Source organism: Microcebus murinus, chromosome 27 (assembly GCF_040939455.1).
Source record: "Microcebus murinus isolate Inina chromosome 27, M.murinus_Inina_mat1.0, whole genome shotgun sequence".
NCBI lineage: Eukaryota > Metazoa > Chordata > Mammalia > Primates > Cheirogaleidae > Microcebus > Microcebus murinus.
This window is the reverse complement of record NC_134130.1, coordinates 15,876,451-15,894,732: the sequence shown is the minus strand read 5'-3', so window position 1 is coordinate 15,894,732 and position 18,282 is coordinate 15,876,451. Positions and strand designations below refer to the sequence as shown.

Here is an 18,282-nt window from a genome sequence, read left to right as displayed (position 1 = left end):
ATATAATGATTCTCTCAGCTGTTTTACATTTTTAATCTTCTTTAATCAACAGGAAATAAGCGAATGACAAATTGAAAATTATTTACACTTATTTGTCTGAGGAGACAAAGTGGGGAGGAAATGTGAACTATAATGGAATTAAGCTCTTACATTACTTTTAATAAAGGAAAAAATAAATCCAGAAGGGTTTTTTCTCCCCCCCCTTTTTTACTAGGCAATTACCTGAATTAGAAAATCCAAATCATAACTTTAAGGAGTCGCACTGGGAATAATATGGGATGTAAAGCAGAGACGCCAGGGAAGGGCGGGTGCTGGCTACCCTTACCAGAGAAACGTGGATTTAACAGGCAAACAGTAGGTAAAATAGCTCTACCAATGAAGGGGAGACAATGACATAGGACATTTTCTGAAACTATTAACCATTGACATTAATGGTCTATTAGTGGTTTTTAAAGAAAATAACAAAAATGTCTAAGAAAAATGGGGGAAAGGCAAAGATTTTAAACATCTAGTTTTCCAAATATACCAGGGCACCAGTGAAGGGCATAAGAATGAGCTGAGAAGAGCACCATTTATTTCAGAGTTCCTCTAATCTATTTTTCTCTAAAATATCACATAAATATTTCTTCTCTCATGTCATCTATATACATTCCACGTTCTCCATCCTTCTATCTATTCAGCACCATCTCAAGTTAGGTAGCATTGTAGGTTTTCACTTTTGTTACTGGTGAGAACAACAGGATGGCAAAGTCCACTGGGTTTGCTCAGCTGGCACTGACAATCGTGGGGAAGGGACTGAAGAGTGACAGCAACCAACTGCCAAGTCTTAAAATCAGTCATTGCTTGCAAAGTGAGTGCCCAGCTAAAAGGAGAGAGAAAAGAAAAAAGAAGGGAGAGAAGGGTAGGGGAAGAATGCAGGGAAGGAAGGAGAAAGAAGGAGGAAGATAAGAGGAAGAGGAAGAATGGAGAGGAACAGGTGTCTGAGAAGTTTCTGTTCCTTTCTTCATTATCTCGACAGTTAAATCCAGATTTCATCTGTTATTTCTGTTTTGTTTTATGTTGTTTTGTTTCCATTGGTTCTAGAAATCTCCAAACTAGATTTACTCTTGGGAAAAATAGAAAAATCTAAAGAGTATATTATCTAACCTTTAAAGTAAGTACAGAACCATGATTAATCAAAGCCCGGGGATCAGAATACAACACTATTTATCAGAGCCCTTAATATAATCCAAAATTTTAATCACTAGAATGTAATTGATAGCTGGCATCCTATTCTGCTTCCCAAGCCACATGCTAACCAGTGACTAAACGGGTTGTCACAGAAATAGCTCAGCTCTGCTGGTCTATTGTAAGATGGACTATAGCATCAAACTCCAAAATGAAGGAAAATTTGCTCTAATTTCTGGTCTTTTCCTGTATATTGCATCTGATGTCTCCCTAAGTTGTTTCATGAGTTTCATCCTTTGGTTATCCTTAAGATAACCAATTAGTTAGCTCATCATCAATGAGTTAAAAAAACAGGTCTCAATACTAAGATGATAATATATCATCTGTGTTGATGATATATTGTTGAGCTGGTAGAAAAGACAAGTAGTTTTGGTTTTGGCAACTCAACTGGTGTTCAGATAGGACAGAAGTTCAGATAGGACAGTAAGGCTGTTAATTCAGGATAAAGCACTATATAGGCCTGGAAGCAGCAGCAAGCAGACTGATCTGAAAATCTGACATAGGTTGCTAACTTGAACAACAGCTTAGAACAACCAGAGCCAATAAAGATACAGAATCAGGTCTATGGAGAAAAACTGCAGCTGAAATCAGAAGTGTAGCTCCACCTGACCAGCTGTGGAAGGCCTGATGGTCGCACATTGATCTTTCCAGCTCTAGTTAACCATTAGGGCAGCCACGCTTCAACCTTACAGTGTTCAGCTCAATGGATATAAGCCACAGTAACTACAATAATATGAACTATATTTGAAAATTATCCTGGTTTTATACCAAACAAAAAGTTCTGTCATTGATTAGGGTATCAGTATTAAGTCAGTCTCTCTCTCTCTGTCTCTCTCCCCTACTTTCCCTTTTCTTTCATAAATTGGCAATATGTACACATAGAAATAAACACAGAAGATTTAGCTATAGAAAAGTAGGTCCTACTTATCCTATATAAGATAAAAGGAAGACACCTTAAAGATAACATTTTTGACTGAAGCCACTTTTCTTCTGCTCATTTGCTATTACTTGTGAAAAATTTAAATAGTCTATTGAGATATCAGTTTCAATTCTGTCTTTTGGCCAAAACCAAAAAAACTAACAAACAAAATAACCACACAAACAGCTATCAATCTCTAGCCATCACAAGAGAAAAAAAAAAAAAAAAAAAAAAAAAAAATGGCAAGACAAAGCTGGGAAATTCCTTAGGAACATGACATTTCTGAAATCTAACAATGACCACCAAAGGTCTCATCAGGTCTTAATATTCTATATTAAATCTTGACTGATTTTTCTTCAAACAGACATTTAATACACAGCAAGAAAGTATTTTAGATGACCATATTTTATCTTCTCAGTGGTCAATGGAACAGTTCACTTAACACTCTTTTGTCAAATTTACATAATAATGAGAAGAGTCAATGAACACTTAGATGGGATTATTATTCAAGATAAGAAAACAAGAGACAGCTTCATTTATAGAGATATGGCTGGCCCGCCAGGTGTTTCCTATAAACGTTGGAATATACCATGCATTAAATGAATGGTGGCCAGACAGTCCTAACTGATTAGCTTTGGTCCACAGAAAACTCTCTGGTTTTTCATTTATTGCCATTTGCTTTATTTTTATAAGTCATTATCAATTAAAGGAGTAAAAATTATTTTTTTTAGCCTGTCTAAAAAACCTCTAATATACCGCTTAAACCAAGTCATGTTTTCCACCGTATTTATTGTCGCCAAGCAGATCCAATTTTCATTGCCCAATAAGTAGTACAACAGGGCTTGAAAAAATGTGCTGATTTGCCTGGGTGCTAAAAGCATCACCGATAATTTTGATTAATGTGTCTTGACACTGAATGCATTAGCCATACAATATTCTTATTGCTTGAAGGCCAATTAGAATTCAAGTCAGCATGATACCTGCTTTTGAGGATTACAGCAAGAACATTTGTTGTAAGAAGAATTTCCAGGCAGCCAGTTTTGGTAATGATTGATTTGTAAAATTATGGAGGGGAAAAAAGAATGAGAAAGTAGAGTCTGCCCCCAAAACACTTATTTCCCTTAAGGATCAAATTTGAGTATAAATTAAACATCTCGGTGGCTCTCATGAAAAGGAACTACAATAGCAGGTTTATTTAAAATCTAAAAACATACCTTTCTGATTTTTTTTTCTTAACAGGATTACATCATGAAAGCATATTCACTGTATTTATTGGAGGTTTCATTATAGCTGCTAAAAGTCTTTGAGTTCTGGTTGTATGAGTTTCCTAATTGGGCTCAAATTACTCAACCTCTCAAATGGACTTTGTGCAAGCAGGAAATAATTTTAAGTAACAATAACACAATGTTATTCTTTCAATCAATATTTCTCTTTTTTCTTTTTCTCTTTTAGGAATTCATTTTATATCCTATGTTACTTCCAAAAGTTTTCCTCTGCTATTTTTAAAATGAGACTTGATGTTTCTGAGGAAGGAACCTCATCTCTGGATTTAGAAGATAAGTCTCTATTAGATTACTGAACACTATCCCTAATCCCAAGAATGCCAAAGTAAATGTTTCTGCCACCTGTAAAAGTTAGTCTTTATATGATTTAGTGTCAAGGATGATTTCATATGAAGAGGTATAAAGAGTTAGTGGCTGTCTCATACCCTCCCAGTCTTCAAGTTCTTGATCTAAATGTCAAATTTTCAGTAATATGGAAGCCAGAACAAAAACCTCAAGCTTTGATGTGAAAATTTCTTTGCCACCTAAATGATCTGATGTAATGTTCACCATATTATGTCTCCCTTACTCCACTATTTTTTTCTAATTTGCTTTGTGAGTTATGGTGAGAGAACCTGGCGGGATATACTGAAAGGAGAAAAGCAAGCACTAAAAATCTGTATTCATGAAACATGTAGTGGGTTAGGCAACACTGACTGGGGCCTGGAGAATTTCCATCATTACATGTCCAATGCTCTTTTTGCTTTTCCCGTGAACAGTGTCAGGCAGGAGAACTTCAACAGTGCCATGTCTTACGCCCAGAAAATTGTGCTCCTTCATCCTTTGTGTCTGAAATACATTTGGGTAATAGGAAAGGGATATAGTGTGATGTCATGTTTCAAGAAAAAGCACGTGATCTTACTGCTCTTAAAGATAATGTTCACCCATCATGGCAAAAGAGTTCCAGAATTTACATCTATTAACCTGTAGAGCATAAATGGCTTTATGTTCTATAGGTTAAAATTACTCATATGAGGAAATAGAGAACAGGTGTGTAACCAATGTTTCCAATATTCTGAGCTGCCCCAAGAGAAAGAAATAACAATAGCCAAAATGTATATAGCATTTACTATATGCCTGGCAATATTTTAAGGGCTGTACATATATTAATGCAGTAAACCCTCACAGCAACCCTCTGACTTCTGTTCAGTGATGATTCCCACTTTATGGGGAAACTGAAGCACAGAGAAGTTACAGGACTAGCAATGATGAGAAGTAGAGCACACTGGCAGTCATGTCCTAGCACTGATGAGAAGTAGAGCACACTGGCAGTCTGCCCTGAAGTCATCCTTTATACTGCTTAAATACTAGGGCAATGCGACTGTAGAAAGGGGTAAGTAACATACTGACATTCTTCAAAATAAGTATAGAGAATGACATTTTAAAAAATAGGAAGAGTCTTATCCTTTTATGTGATATCCAAAAAGCTGATTATAGTAATTTTTGCCAATTAAAAATATTTGAAGACTTGTTTAAAAAACTAATTTTCTGAGTTCAAATCTTATTCCAGAAGATCAATGTCTGCATGGTACATTGTACATAATTTAATTTTCCCAGTTGAACATCTTGACACTATATGAACCATGAATGCATGAAATAGGAATTCCAAATGTCTTCCATATGGTTAAAGGGCTTTTGAATACCTCTGCAAGGAAGCTTATGAGTAGTTTGAAATTGTTATGCCTGTTCTTAGTGACTTTTATTATGTATGCCTAAGGTATTAGCACTTTTCTCTGAGTGGGACGCTGAAGTGGTAGATAGATGAGTCTGCTGTCTGTATTTAGGTGCTTTGCTCATTTCCTGAGTGCTGTGGAAGGCATGTGGAAGCTCATTAAGTTTCCAACCATTCCCCGAGAGCAACAGGTGGTGAATCAAAGCTTCCCTGGTATGTCATGGCTGGTTTCCTCAAAGTCTTGGAAATAATGGATGGCATTTGCACACTCTCTGTAGTACCAGCAAATAAGGAGATGAACAGCAGCAGGAAGTGTTCCCAAAGCATAAACAAACACTTGGGTCTAGGAAGTTATGACTAATGTTCTTGCCACCACACATTCTTTAGCCATACATGGTGGTTTCAGCTCTTAAATACTGTTACTCATTCAAACTATGAAATCATGGCTACCTAATGGAAGGAAGGTAAATTAAAGGAATAAAGAACATTGCAAGTTAATGAAAATTTATCATAAAATTACAAACTCTTAACTCTACATTTATAAATATCCAATGACGACCAATGACTGTGATATGTCTTTAAATTGTCCCCTTTTCAAAATTAATTATTTATATTGATTATCTATTACATTTACATACCTCCTATACCCTGAAGTAGAGGGGAAGACAAAGCTATTAAACTACAAATAGAACCTATGATATAAATCAAATACCAAATAGTTACTCAACAGTTCTTGACAATTACATAGAAAAATATTTCTGGTGAATGACGGAAAGCGTTTTTGTCAATTGATAGCTTCTTTTCACTACAGTTACTAGTCAGGGATACAAAAACAAAAGAAAATGTCAGAGCTAAATGACCTTGACAAAAGACATCTGGCAATTTCCTATGACTCTATGAATAAAAGCACTTACTAGAGGTGGCAAATCACTAACATCTTTCCAAATTTGAAAAATTTCACAACATTCAGACTGGTCCACAGACTATAGGCAGGTGACAAGGGTCCAGTGGGATATTTTTCATGGTGGAGGACATAAGATTAAAGTAAGATATTGGGCCGGGCGCGGTGGCTCACGCCTGTAATCCTAGCTCTCTGGGAGGCCGAGGCGGGCGGATTGCTCAAGGTCAGGAGTTCGAAACCAGCCTGAGCAAGAGCGAGACCCCGTCTCTACTATAAATAGAAAGAAATTAATTGGCCAACTAATATATATACAAAAAATTAGCCGGGCATGGTGGCGCATGCCTGTAGTCCCAGCTACTTGGGAGGCTGAGGCAGGAGGATTGCTTGAGTCCAGGAGTTTGAGGTTGCTGTGAGCTAGGCTGACGCCACGGCACTCACTCTAGCCTGGGCAACAAAGCGAGACTCTGTCTCAAAAAAAAAAAAATAAATAAATAAAAATATTGATAACATATAGTAGCAATTGAAATCGTATTTATTTATTTTTTTGCTTTGGAGAGAAAGAACTGATTCCTTCATGCTGCTGTACTTTGTACTAAGAAAGTGTGCCAAGCTCAGTAGAGGGAACAACCAGATTTCAAAGCCCTGAGGTTCCTGTGAGAGGAGCTGGTGCGGGCAGCACAGTCCTACCAACCCACAGCGTTGGCTGCAGGAAACTGCCTGGCCCTTCCAGACGCTCCTCCTTTCAACGCCTCCCCACTGATTTCTAACACTACCAGGTTCTTTTAAATTAATGATGAATATGACTTTCTTAAATTTGTTCTAAAATTTTATGATCTTCCAATCATTTTTAAAAAGTTATCCTTTTTTTCTTAACATGTGAAAGTTACTAAGGATGCCATAAATTAACTCTACAATTTGGAATCATGTATTAATTTATGAAGTAATTCCTGCTAAGTGACTTGGACTCAGCAGCAAACTGTTGTCATGGAGTGCACTTTTTCACCAAAGAAGCCAAAGAATAAAAATATACTAAATGGACATATCTGAACTTTTATGATACTAATCTGGAAACATCAAACAAAAAGCTAGAACAAAAAAATTTCTGAGTGCCAACCTGAAAGACATTGTTTTTGTGTTTAATAGTTCTATCAAATATACTCTTAAAATGTTTTCGAGGATACCATATGATCTCTGGGAACTCAATAACTTAATATTTTTATTCTAAATCATACTATTTCATATAAGCAGAATCTTCATAAAACAGAACACTGGAAGTAGAAATATTAATTTTAGAATAGACTAATACAAGATAGGGATTGATTCAAAACTTTGTAAGATGAGAAAAATGTAAGGACAAATGTATTTGTATAATGTTATCCTATCAAGTAGTTCTAGAATATATAAAAAAATTTAAAAGTAAGAAGTTGATTTTAAATGAGGAACTACAGCTAAGGCAGTATAACTTTAAACCTTGTTAGTTGCCATGTAAAAGTTTTTAAACAATTTTCAAAAATGTTTTTAACATTTTAAATTGGTTTTTAAGTCATTGAAAACAATGTTTCCAAACTAAGCTTCAAGCAATTATTTCAAAAGATAGTTAGAGAGTCTATGGGAACAATAGATGTGTTGGGTCAAAATATCTTAGTAATATGATTTGTACTTTGCAGTGAGAATTACTGAGAGGAAGTGGAAGCACAAAAGCTTTAGAGGGATTATTTTAATGAGTGAATCACAAAAACAGCTGCCTACATGTTAGATTTATGGGGATGTTAAGACTCTAATTCTGGTTAAAATCTGATAGGGCTTAAGAACAAAATTCAAATGTGAAGGTAAAGAAACATTCTAGACTTTAAAGAATTCTTATAACTTCAAATGAAGTGGCATTTACATTTATTTAAGGGGCATAGTAAGTTTAATAGCAGAAGATGCAGTCCCAATACCTATGGCAAACTTTAGCAATATCTGTACTTCATTTTTAATTTAAAAATTTAGTCAGTTAAGATGATTGGAGAATATTTAAAGAACAGCATTATATTTTTAATTTTCATTTTTTCCCATTTTCCTTTGATTTGAGTGAATCTCATAATTACAATTCCATGAAACCAAGACTGTCAGTGCAGTATTTACCTTTATCCCCGGAAGTCCAGGAAGCCCAGGAAGCCCTGGTTCACCCTACACGGGAAGATCACATAGCATTATAGAATGATATTCACTCAGTCACAAATCTGGAGAAACACACGGCAAATGTTCCTAGCTTAATACTTTCTGCATATATAAATCTTTTTTAAAAACTGTCTCCTCGCAAAAAGTTTCATGAAATTAGATAATTCAATCAACTCTTGATTCAGGAATTGGTTGACCACTTGGCAGATTTTTCAGAATTTTCTCCCTCTTTCTGACAGTTCCCTGCTCATTGGCATCTCTAACAAAAGGCAAGAAAGAGGAGTAAAAGGAGAAAAAACTCCCATATTTTATTATTCCTTCTGTAAATGATTTGTTGGGGAGGCTGAAGCTATTGGCCGAAATAAGGATTATGTGTGCATTTCTATAACGCTTCCTGTTCTAGTACTCTCGCACCTCGGATAATCAAGAGTTGGCTGTATGAACAGATGGTCACATCAAAACAACATGGGTTAAAAATCTTGCTCACTTAAAAGTGTAGTAAGCTTTCCTTTCCATTCCTGAATGATGAGAAGATAAATAAATGGTTAAGATTATACTTAACTCTAGCCTGTATTTCTGACAATTGTTGAGTCTGGGCAACCCTGCTTAGCAGCTTAGGGTTAATGGTACCCCGCAGCTGTTCCTGAATACAGGTTTGAGATTAAGTGATACATTTTGGGTGAGCGCATTGGAGTCAAGCTTAACCTTCTCATTTTCACAGAATTGTTGACATTATTTTAAGCACAAAGAATGATGACAAGAGGTTACATTGCTCAGAAAAATCTCCTGAATTCTACTAAAGAAGTATAAAGGAATCTCAGGAGAAAATAAAAAGTCCTGTGTTGAAGTAACTATTATTTGTGGGACAACAACTATGTTACAGGGTATTCCAAAAGTCTCCATATAAAGGAAATAGTTTGTAAAATTTTGTAATTAATATTTTGTAAATAAAGGTACATTTAGCTACAATTTTCCATTTTCCCTATATATGGGGACTTTTGGGATACCCTGTATAATGAAAGAGATAGGAGCATCAAGCTAACAATGAAATGGTAGAAGATAGTATTTCTTTTAATATAAATGCTTCAACAATCCTCATTCCAAGGAAAATCTAAGAACAACCAGACATTCCATCTTTAATACTATTACTTTCAGATTATGAAGAGCTATAATTTGCTCTGGTATTACCACAAAATGCCTTCTGATGCTGTTAAGTTGTTTGATGACACCGAAAAAAAGGTACAATGACTTTCTTGATGATTTAGGTCAAAGGTACTTCAGGAATGCAAAAGAAAAACTATTCTGTATGAAACTATATAAATGAAAGTTTGCATTGTGAATAAGACTAAAATGAGATTAAGCCAGAGAAGAAAGGATAATTATTAAGAACTTGTTATTCTATTAAAAGAATACTTGTCTGAGTAAGTTAAATTTTACCTAGATATAACATTATACATTTGATTTTTTCTTTCCTTTTCACCTTTTAATCAATAAATTTAAGAAGATCTCATAAAAAGGGCTTGTATGCATATTTTATGAAAATTCTCTTTTACTTTAAAAAAAGTATAAGGCTCCTAAAAACAGTAAGTTGCAGTAGAATATACAACCAATAATAGTAAACATATTGATGACAAATCTATAGTTTTGTACTGTTTTAGAGAAGTCTCCCCAAACTCATTTTGGAGACATCCTATTTGAAACATCAGTGGAAACATGTAGGTCCTAACATTATTTTCCAACAGGGGTTCTCATCACACCTTTCCCTCCCACCATATTAAAAGACTGTGTCACCACTTTAAAGAAAGATATTTATACACACACACACACACACACACACACACACACACACACACACGGTTTCTAACAATGAGAAAGATCTAAAGATATTAAGAAATATTTTATAATGTAGACTGAATACTTACAAAGACTTTGAGCATTTATTTTTTTCCCCACATTATATGTGTATGTATGTATGTATTTATGTGAATTTGGTCATAAATTTTTTTTTTTTTTATTTTTGAGACACAGTCTGTCTTGCTTTGTTGCACAGGCTAGAGTGAGTGCCGTGGTATCAGCCTACCTCACAGCAACTTCAAACTCCTGGACTCGGCCTGGCGCTGTGGCTCACGCCTGTAATCCTAGCTCTTGGGAGGCCGAGGCGGGCGGATTGCTCAAGGTCAGGAGTTCAAAACCAGCCTGAGCAAGAGTGAGACCCCGTCTCTACTATAAATAGAAAGAAATTAATTGGCCAACTGATATATATATAAAAAAAATTAGCTGGGCATGGTGGTGCATGCCTGTAGTCCCAGCTACCCGGGAGGCTGAGGCAGAAGGATCACTCGAGCCCAGGAGTTTGAGGTTGCTGTGAGCTAGGCTGATGCCACGGCACTCACTCTAGCCTGGGCAACAAAGCGAGACTCTGTCTCAAAAAAAAAAAAAAAAAAAAAAAAAAAAAACAAAAAAACTCCTGGACTCAAGCAATCCTGCTGCCTCAGCCTCCCGAGTAGCTGGGACTATAGGCATGCACCACCATGCCCAGCTAATTTTTTGTATATATATTAGTTGGCCAATTAATTTCTTTCTATTTATAGTAGAGACGGGGTCTCGCTCTTGCTCAGGCTGGTTTCGAACTCCTGACCTTGAGCAATCTGCCCGCCTCGGCCTCCCAGAGTGCTAGGATTACAGTGTCAGCCACCTCGCCAGGCCAGTGTTTTTTTTTTTTTTTTTTTTTTTGAGACAGGTTCTTGCTCTACTGCCTGGGCTAGAGTGCTGTGGTGACATCATAGCTCATTGTAACCTCACACACCTGGGCTCAGTGATCTTCCTGCCTCAACCTCACAAGTACCTAGGATTATAGACATGAGCCATCACACTGGTCCATAAATGTATTTTTTAGTGAACAAATATTTTAGAAATTCATATTTTATAATCTTGAATTTTTATAAATTTTATCTTTCCAAATTTATGTTTACTTAATGTAGTTGACATAATGAAAGATTATGATATATGTAATGTTACCCTTTGTGGAACATCTTAACATCTTTAGGAAGACATTTCTACTTATATAAATTCTCTATTTTTATACTATGAAAGCTTATCTTCCAACTAGCTGATAGCTTTTCAGGCAAGTTCTCTGTTCTGGCCCATCCTTGGCTCAGGGCTTCTCTGAGTTGTGTTCTTGGCTGGGCACAGCTGGCAGGTCAGATGTCAGTGGTAGAATTGGTTTCCCATCTCATTCAAAGAGTACTTGTCCAAGCAGACTAACCTTGATACAGATATGTATTCATACGATTTTTATTTCTTTCCCTTTCACTCTTCCCTTTCCACTGTGGGAGACCGTCAAAATCAGGACTCTGCTTTCACCTCACATCCCTGCCACAAGCCTTGTTCTCCTAGAGAGACTTCAATTGTGAGGGTCCCTTTTGATGGGGGATCAGGTAATTTTACTCCTTTTAAATGAAAAATATATATATCTTTTAAAAAGATATGGAGGAGTTAGAAAGGAAAGAATTAGATGATGAAACACAGTATCTATTTTATAACTCTATGCACCTTATAAGCATACACATGCTCTCCAACTCACACATCAATCACATACTCTACTGCTGAGGCTATAAAAGAAAGAAAATCCAATGAAATCATTGCTATGTTATGAGTATTACTTTAGATATCAAACTTTCATGCTGGAAAAGACTGCCCAGTGGAAAGCTGACCAATGAGCTTTTTGCCGTGTCATGATACTCTATGCTTTTCTGGAGTGTCCCTAATGCAGGAGTGTAAGTGCCAATGAACTCACAGCCCAATTCTGCGATGGTGAGAAAAATGCCACTGAAGATTTCTCGAATGGATTCTGTACTCGGTTCAGTTTGTCATTTTCCTAGTCTACAGAAGCAGCAAGCAAGGAAATACTTTACTATTAAATCAATGTAGGGATAAGTATGGCCAAATCCCAATATTAGACAAAGGAAGTCATATATTGTGGGCAAGTGAGATTGTGTTAAAGGGTAGAAGTTGGCATAAATATTAATGAAAAAAGATGATGTTCATGTCAGGGCACATATTTATTCAGATGGGTTGTAAGCTTTTAATGAATCCACCCTTTCTCTCAATGTAATCTGAAACTGATTTTTAATAAAATGTAAAAGAAGTCCAATGTTTCCATATGTAAACCTATATATAATACTTCCAGAATGAGTCTAAACTGTATTTCTAAATAATCATCATGATAAGGCAATGTTTTATTAAACAATTAAAAATTCATTTGGATATTCTACTCTGAAAACAGTGGAACTATATGAGATTATAGCAAATTTGTTTTGGTTTGTTTTTTAGAGACACAATAGTCTTGCAGACTTTTTATTTTTATTTTTTTTGCAAGTCATAGATTTTGAGAGCAGTTTAAACTTAGCCTTTAAATTTTAAAGACTAAGGGACTTAAAATTAGATTATCAAGAAGGTTAGTTGCTTTTTCAAACCAATGCAGACCATGTGTCTTCAACTATATCACTAATTCCATATTTCTTAAATGAAGAATCAGTAGGAAATCTTAGAAATCAAATAGTAAACTTTGCAGAGTTTTGCTGGGCTCTTTAGCAGTCTTAATTTTATTGGAAACTGGGCCTGCTGCATCATTACTCTTAGATTTTTAGTTTCAAGAGAAAAATGTTAAAAGAATGTAAAAGACTCAAAAATTACGTCCATCCTAAGTATTTAAAACAAAGCAATGATCCTCTCAATGATTTCAAGAAGGTGGGAATATTATTTTACTATCTTTTAAAGTTCTAAAGTACTCTAATGGCATTTATTCTTTCTTCCCCATTCTGCTAATGAAGTGACTTCTATTTTTTGATTCATGCTTTTGTCTACAATACCAGCTACTGCTAGACAAAGGCAGAGTCATAATCTTAAGAGATCTGGCCTAATGTGGAATTCACATTTACTAGTTAACTACAATACATCTGCTATTTACAGTCTGACCGCCCTGGGCACTGATATCCACATGCTCAGACAATAAACCGCTAACATTTATTGCCTGCCTCAGACTCAATAAGAATATGAAGCGAAACATTCATTGCATGTCTTCTAATTTATTTCTGAAGTGAAGCACAAATTATAAAAATATTAATACATCCATAGATTGGTTAAAGTGGGATGGCTAATGTCTCTAGTTAAAATTTAAGTTATTAACAAATTTAGTTTCTATAATATAACACAGCACAATTAGATATGATTCACATAAAAATTATCAGTAGGGAAGCATTTTCAATGAAAGAAAAAGGAATATAATTTTTAAAGAACTGTCCATCATTCTCTACAGAGGCGGCTTAGCAAATGTTCATTCCATACCTTCTTAAAGTAACATGCAGATTAGCTTTAAGCATGCAACATAAGTTGGCATTCCAACCCAACTGATCTTTGTTAGTTTCAAACAGCTAAGTATATACAGACTTAAGTTCATACGTCATCCTTTTACATATACAAAGTTTGCACATTTTGCTACGGTCAACTTTAAGAACTTCTAAAATGCAAAACAACCAATAACACTCTGTACGCACAGCATGAAAACTATCATTTTGCAATAATTGTTTTCATATTATGCAGTAGCTAGTAGATATAAAATGGTGAATAGGATACAGCTAGAACACACAGAAATATTATTACCTTTTGCCCTGGACGACCAGATTCTCCAGGTTCTCCCTGGCCAAAGAAAACCAAAGATGAAAAGGACAGTCTTACAAGAATTTTCCAAAACCCTTAGGCCTCTGGGCACTTTCACAGGGATGGCCCAGCCTCCTTCCTGATCCACACGTTTTATTCTCTTTATTTTGTTACTGTACATCTCACTAGACATAGGAAAATTTTTTGCTGTCAATATACCTGTAGCTCACATATAAATCCACATTTCCATAAAAACCAATCAGAAAGGGAAAAGAAGGCAAGATCTGTTATTTAAACCCTTATGAGATTTCCCACAGCTATTCCCTGCTGTGTTTTGGAAGCTGATTACTGCAGGAGAATAGGAACAGAGTTAGAACCATCAACGTTGGTAAAAGGGAAGAGACAGGGAAAGCCTATAAAAACCAAAACTGTGATTCCTGAGGTACTAACATTCGCAAAGTTATAGTTACCTTAATTCCTGCAGCAGATGATCCAGGGTCACCCTAAAATGAAACCCATGAGAGATTATGTCACAGGTTATGAGAACAGGAAACAACACAAACACCCAGAAAGCCATGACCAATGTGGGCACTCAAAGGGACCCATGACTAATGGCCCTGGCTGCCCTCCGTAAGACTTTGTACCTGGATGTCAGCTGTTAAGATAGCAACAATTTCCAAGATAAACAATGCACTTCCTAAAAACATGAGCTTATTTCAAATGCAAAATATGTAAGAACTACCTTTCTTAAAAAATTTATATAAAAGTATAAAATATATATATATATATATGAATCTCTTCCCTTGATACAGTGCTAAAAATGCAATATGAAGCAATAAATTATAATTTCAGAATCTGGAACTTTGGGTTTTTTTATTTCTGGAATTTATTAATGTTATCAGCTATCATTTACTGGGAGTTCCCTGACCCTTTTGGTCTTCAGAAAGTCAAAGTTCAGCAGATGAAGTCAAAGGGTTAATGATGTCGAGCTGGAAACAGCCATGCAGCGGATCAGTCTGCTGTCCTCATAAAGCACTGTCACAGTTACGGCCAGCACATTTTTTCCAGTTTTATGCTTATTTCATTGCAACTCGGTCGCTGGGAAGCTACAGGATGATGGATGATTTGCGGGTGAGGGGGACACATGTGAGCTCGGAGAGAAAGTCTTGAGACAGAAGCTGGTTTTTAAAAAGGCACTGAAATCCACCCAGATTTCGTAGAGGGTGACTACATTCTGAAGCAAGTGTGTTATAAATTTGCAGATAGGGACTGGTAGAGAAAAGACCACGCTGGGGATGGTGCTTATTTCTGAAACAAGGCCAGCAAAGGGCCTAGATTTTCAAGTTCCTTTTAGCCCCGTCTGTCCCATGAACATGCTAGAAGGAAAAAGAAAAGGTCATTTGAGATTGTCAAGAAAATAGAAACAGCCACAGGAGGACGGCATACATTGGGATTTCCTCAGCTGTCTCATCTGTACAAATGCTCAAGTCCAGGAGGTCTGGGGGTCGATTTCCTTGTTCTAGATTCCAGAAACTGCTCATCAATCTTCATTAGAGACAGACATCAGGCCTCGGGCCTCTGTGTGTGGGGCACTTGCCCCTCCCGCAACTCCCTCCCCGGTGCCAGCCCGGCATCTTCTCTCCCTCCAGCTCTCAGCTTTCGTGGCTTTGCTCAAGCGCCTTCACTGCCCAGCGAGGAGACGCCTGCCCCTCACGCAGCGCGCTCTGTCCTGTGCGCCACAGCTCACTCTGGTGTCCTGCCCAGTCCGTGTCTGTCCTCTCTTGACAGCCGGCTGCACGGGAGCAGATTCTGAGGCCACCTTTACGTAGTGCGCAGCCTATAATATATGCTCAACACATGTATGGTGAATGAATGAACAAATCTCATAAACAATTTTTAAACAGGTCAGCAGTCAAGGATCAAAATGAAAAAAACCTTTAGGAAGGAAAAAAGGAGCTGAGGAAGAAGGAAATAGTAAATTAGCTTGTTGAGGAAGCAGATATATCTATGTGAGTTTCTCTGACATCTGCAACTGCTACTACCCAAGGAAAAGAATTATAACATGAGTGCACATAAACAAGTGGACCCCAAACACTGTCTTACTATATGGTACTGGTTTCTCTTCCCAATCATTAACGTTCAATTGAGCGTCAAATGGGAAGCAACATAAATGTGGCTAATAAAATAATACGTGTTCTGTCTCTACTAAATTAAGCCTGAAAGCCATCAACGCTAGTGAATGGGGATTGCAATATTTGGCACAATAAGACCTTTGAAGTCATTAAAAGCAATTTTGACTCTGCAAAGTTCCTTGTTTTATCTTATTTATACTTCATAAAGCTTCCGGGAGATAGGGAAAATATACTATTTCCATTTAGTGAGTAAACTGAAGCAACTAGAGGTTAAGTTGGTTTTGGGCTTTCTAAATTCTACTGGCTGTTCTTTTTATTGGAATAAGAAAATAATTATTGGCTTACTTCATTGTGATAATAGGACATACAGGTTATAGTAAACTTAAAAGAAAGTTACTCGTATTAAGTGTAGTTAAAATTTTTTCCGTGTTTTAATGAAAAGTGGTTAGATGATCCACTAATGAGAATAAAGACTAGATTTAGTTCTCATAGAAAGCAGATGGAAAGAAAAAGACAGTTTCTTGAAAGCCCAATTTACTTGTGGAAATCTGAGCGGTTTCATTTGATAGATAACTAAGAGCAATATTTTTATTTTCTTTTTAAAGATTTAGAACTGTGAAATCTCAAGGAATTTTTATAACTTTTAAGTGGCAAGGCAACTGCTGGAAGACATTTGTAAGTTAAACATTTTAAAGGATAATGCTGCAAGTAGTGGGATTAAAACAGTGTCTGTTTATAATCCTCCTTCCTTCCAAAGTGGAAATGAATACTAGATTAAAGTGAGGGGGTCTTTTCTGTGATTATTTTTGAACCAACTCTTGGCGTTTGATTGCATGTATGTGTTAATACATGTGTTACATGTATGTGGATATATGAAGGGAAGTGAATGTGCTGACATTTCTACCATTTATTAACTCGCCCAATACATATTTATTGAGTGCCAATTGTGTGCCAGGTGTGGACGCAGGGGTGCTGGAGCTGGGAGACAACAGCGAGCAAGGCAGCTATCTCCCGGCCCTCCTGCACGTGCAATAACCGCCTCCTGACATACGCAGCACAAAAATATTATCAATTAAAAGTATGAAAGATTCTGCTTTTCTTTCTTTCCTTTTTTTTTTTGAAATCGACTGTCGTGTTTGGGAAATTATGTGTCACTCTATATACATGAGACATGATAATAAACAAATGCATGGTACAGGGAAAATCTAGCATTTAATGAAAATAAGAAACAGTTTAAAATAAAATTTTTAAAAAGATTGTTCATTCAATAAATATTTATTATCTTCTATGTGTCAGGAACTGGGATTGATACTGGGCATAGAACAGTCTGGTACCAGGTTTTGTTTATTTGTTTGTTTTCTTTTTCAGTAAGCTGGATGTCCAAGTAAACAAGGAATCACAGTGAACCATGATGAGGGTTAGGATAGGAGTTATGAAGAGTGCTGTGGGATTTATAGCAAGTGACCTAACCATTCCTGAGGGGACTGAAAGGCTAAGAGAAATGACTTATATAGTAAGTTTCATTTATTTTTATTTTTAATTATTATGGGTACATCATAATTGTATATCTTATAGGGTATATGTGATACTATGATACAGGAATACAATGTGAATTTGTGACTCAAGAATGAGTAATATTAGAAGGTGGGGAAGTGGAGGTGAGGAGTTTAGAAAGGGAGGACAGACAGCAGGAATTTTTTAAGCTAAGGGAATAACGTACTCCCACGGAGATAGGCCTTCAGGTGTGATTTTAGGAAAAGAAGACAATTTGCTTGGTGGCTTCATGTATGGCATGGCTTGTGAAAAGGATCAGCAGATGCAAATCAAAGTTGTTATGTAGGTACAGAATAAAAAGGCAGCATATTCACAGAAATTGAAACTGAGGGAGCCAAAAAAAAATTTAAAAAGGAAGACAAAGAGGCAATGCCAAGAAAGTGAAGGTAGAGCATTTGAATCAGCAGATAAAACTGTGAACAGTAAAATGGCGTGGTTGAACTATTCAGTGTTCTGCACAAACACTCACTTTCACGTGGACGGAGATGGATAAGAAATCCCCAGCCTGGGCAACATAGCAAGATCCTGTCTCCACAAAGAATTAAAAAAAAAAAAATAGCTGGGTGTGGTGGCGTGTACCTGTACTCCAAGCTACCCAGGAGGCTGAGGTGGGAGGATTGCTTGAGCCCAGGGCAACAGAGTGAGACCCTGTCTCAAAAAAAAAAAAAAAAATCCATTTCTACATTTGTTGGTGGGATTAACAGTCCAAACAGCAGAACATAACCCTTTGATAG

At 36.4% G+C, this 18,282-nt stretch overlaps 1 protein-coding gene across 1 annotated transcript in view; it reads right to left on the bottom strand.

The window, feature by feature from the left end:
* COL25A1 (collagen type XXV alpha 1 chain) overlaps nucleotides 1-18,282 on the bottom strand; it is a 393,583-nt gene that overhangs the window by 60,044 nt on the left and 315,257 nt on the right. The window contains exons 16-18 of the mRNA XM_012766225.3: nucleotides 14,333-14,365; nucleotides 13,866-13,901; nucleotides 8,169-8,213 (exon numbers count right to left, since the gene is read on the bottom strand). Of these exons, the coding sequence (XP_012621679.1) occupies nucleotides 8,169-8,213; nucleotides 13,866-13,901; nucleotides 14,333-14,365 (114 nt within the window). The remainder of the gene's footprint in view (nucleotides 1-8,168; nucleotides 8,214-13,865; nucleotides 13,902-14,332; nucleotides 14,366-18,282) is intronic.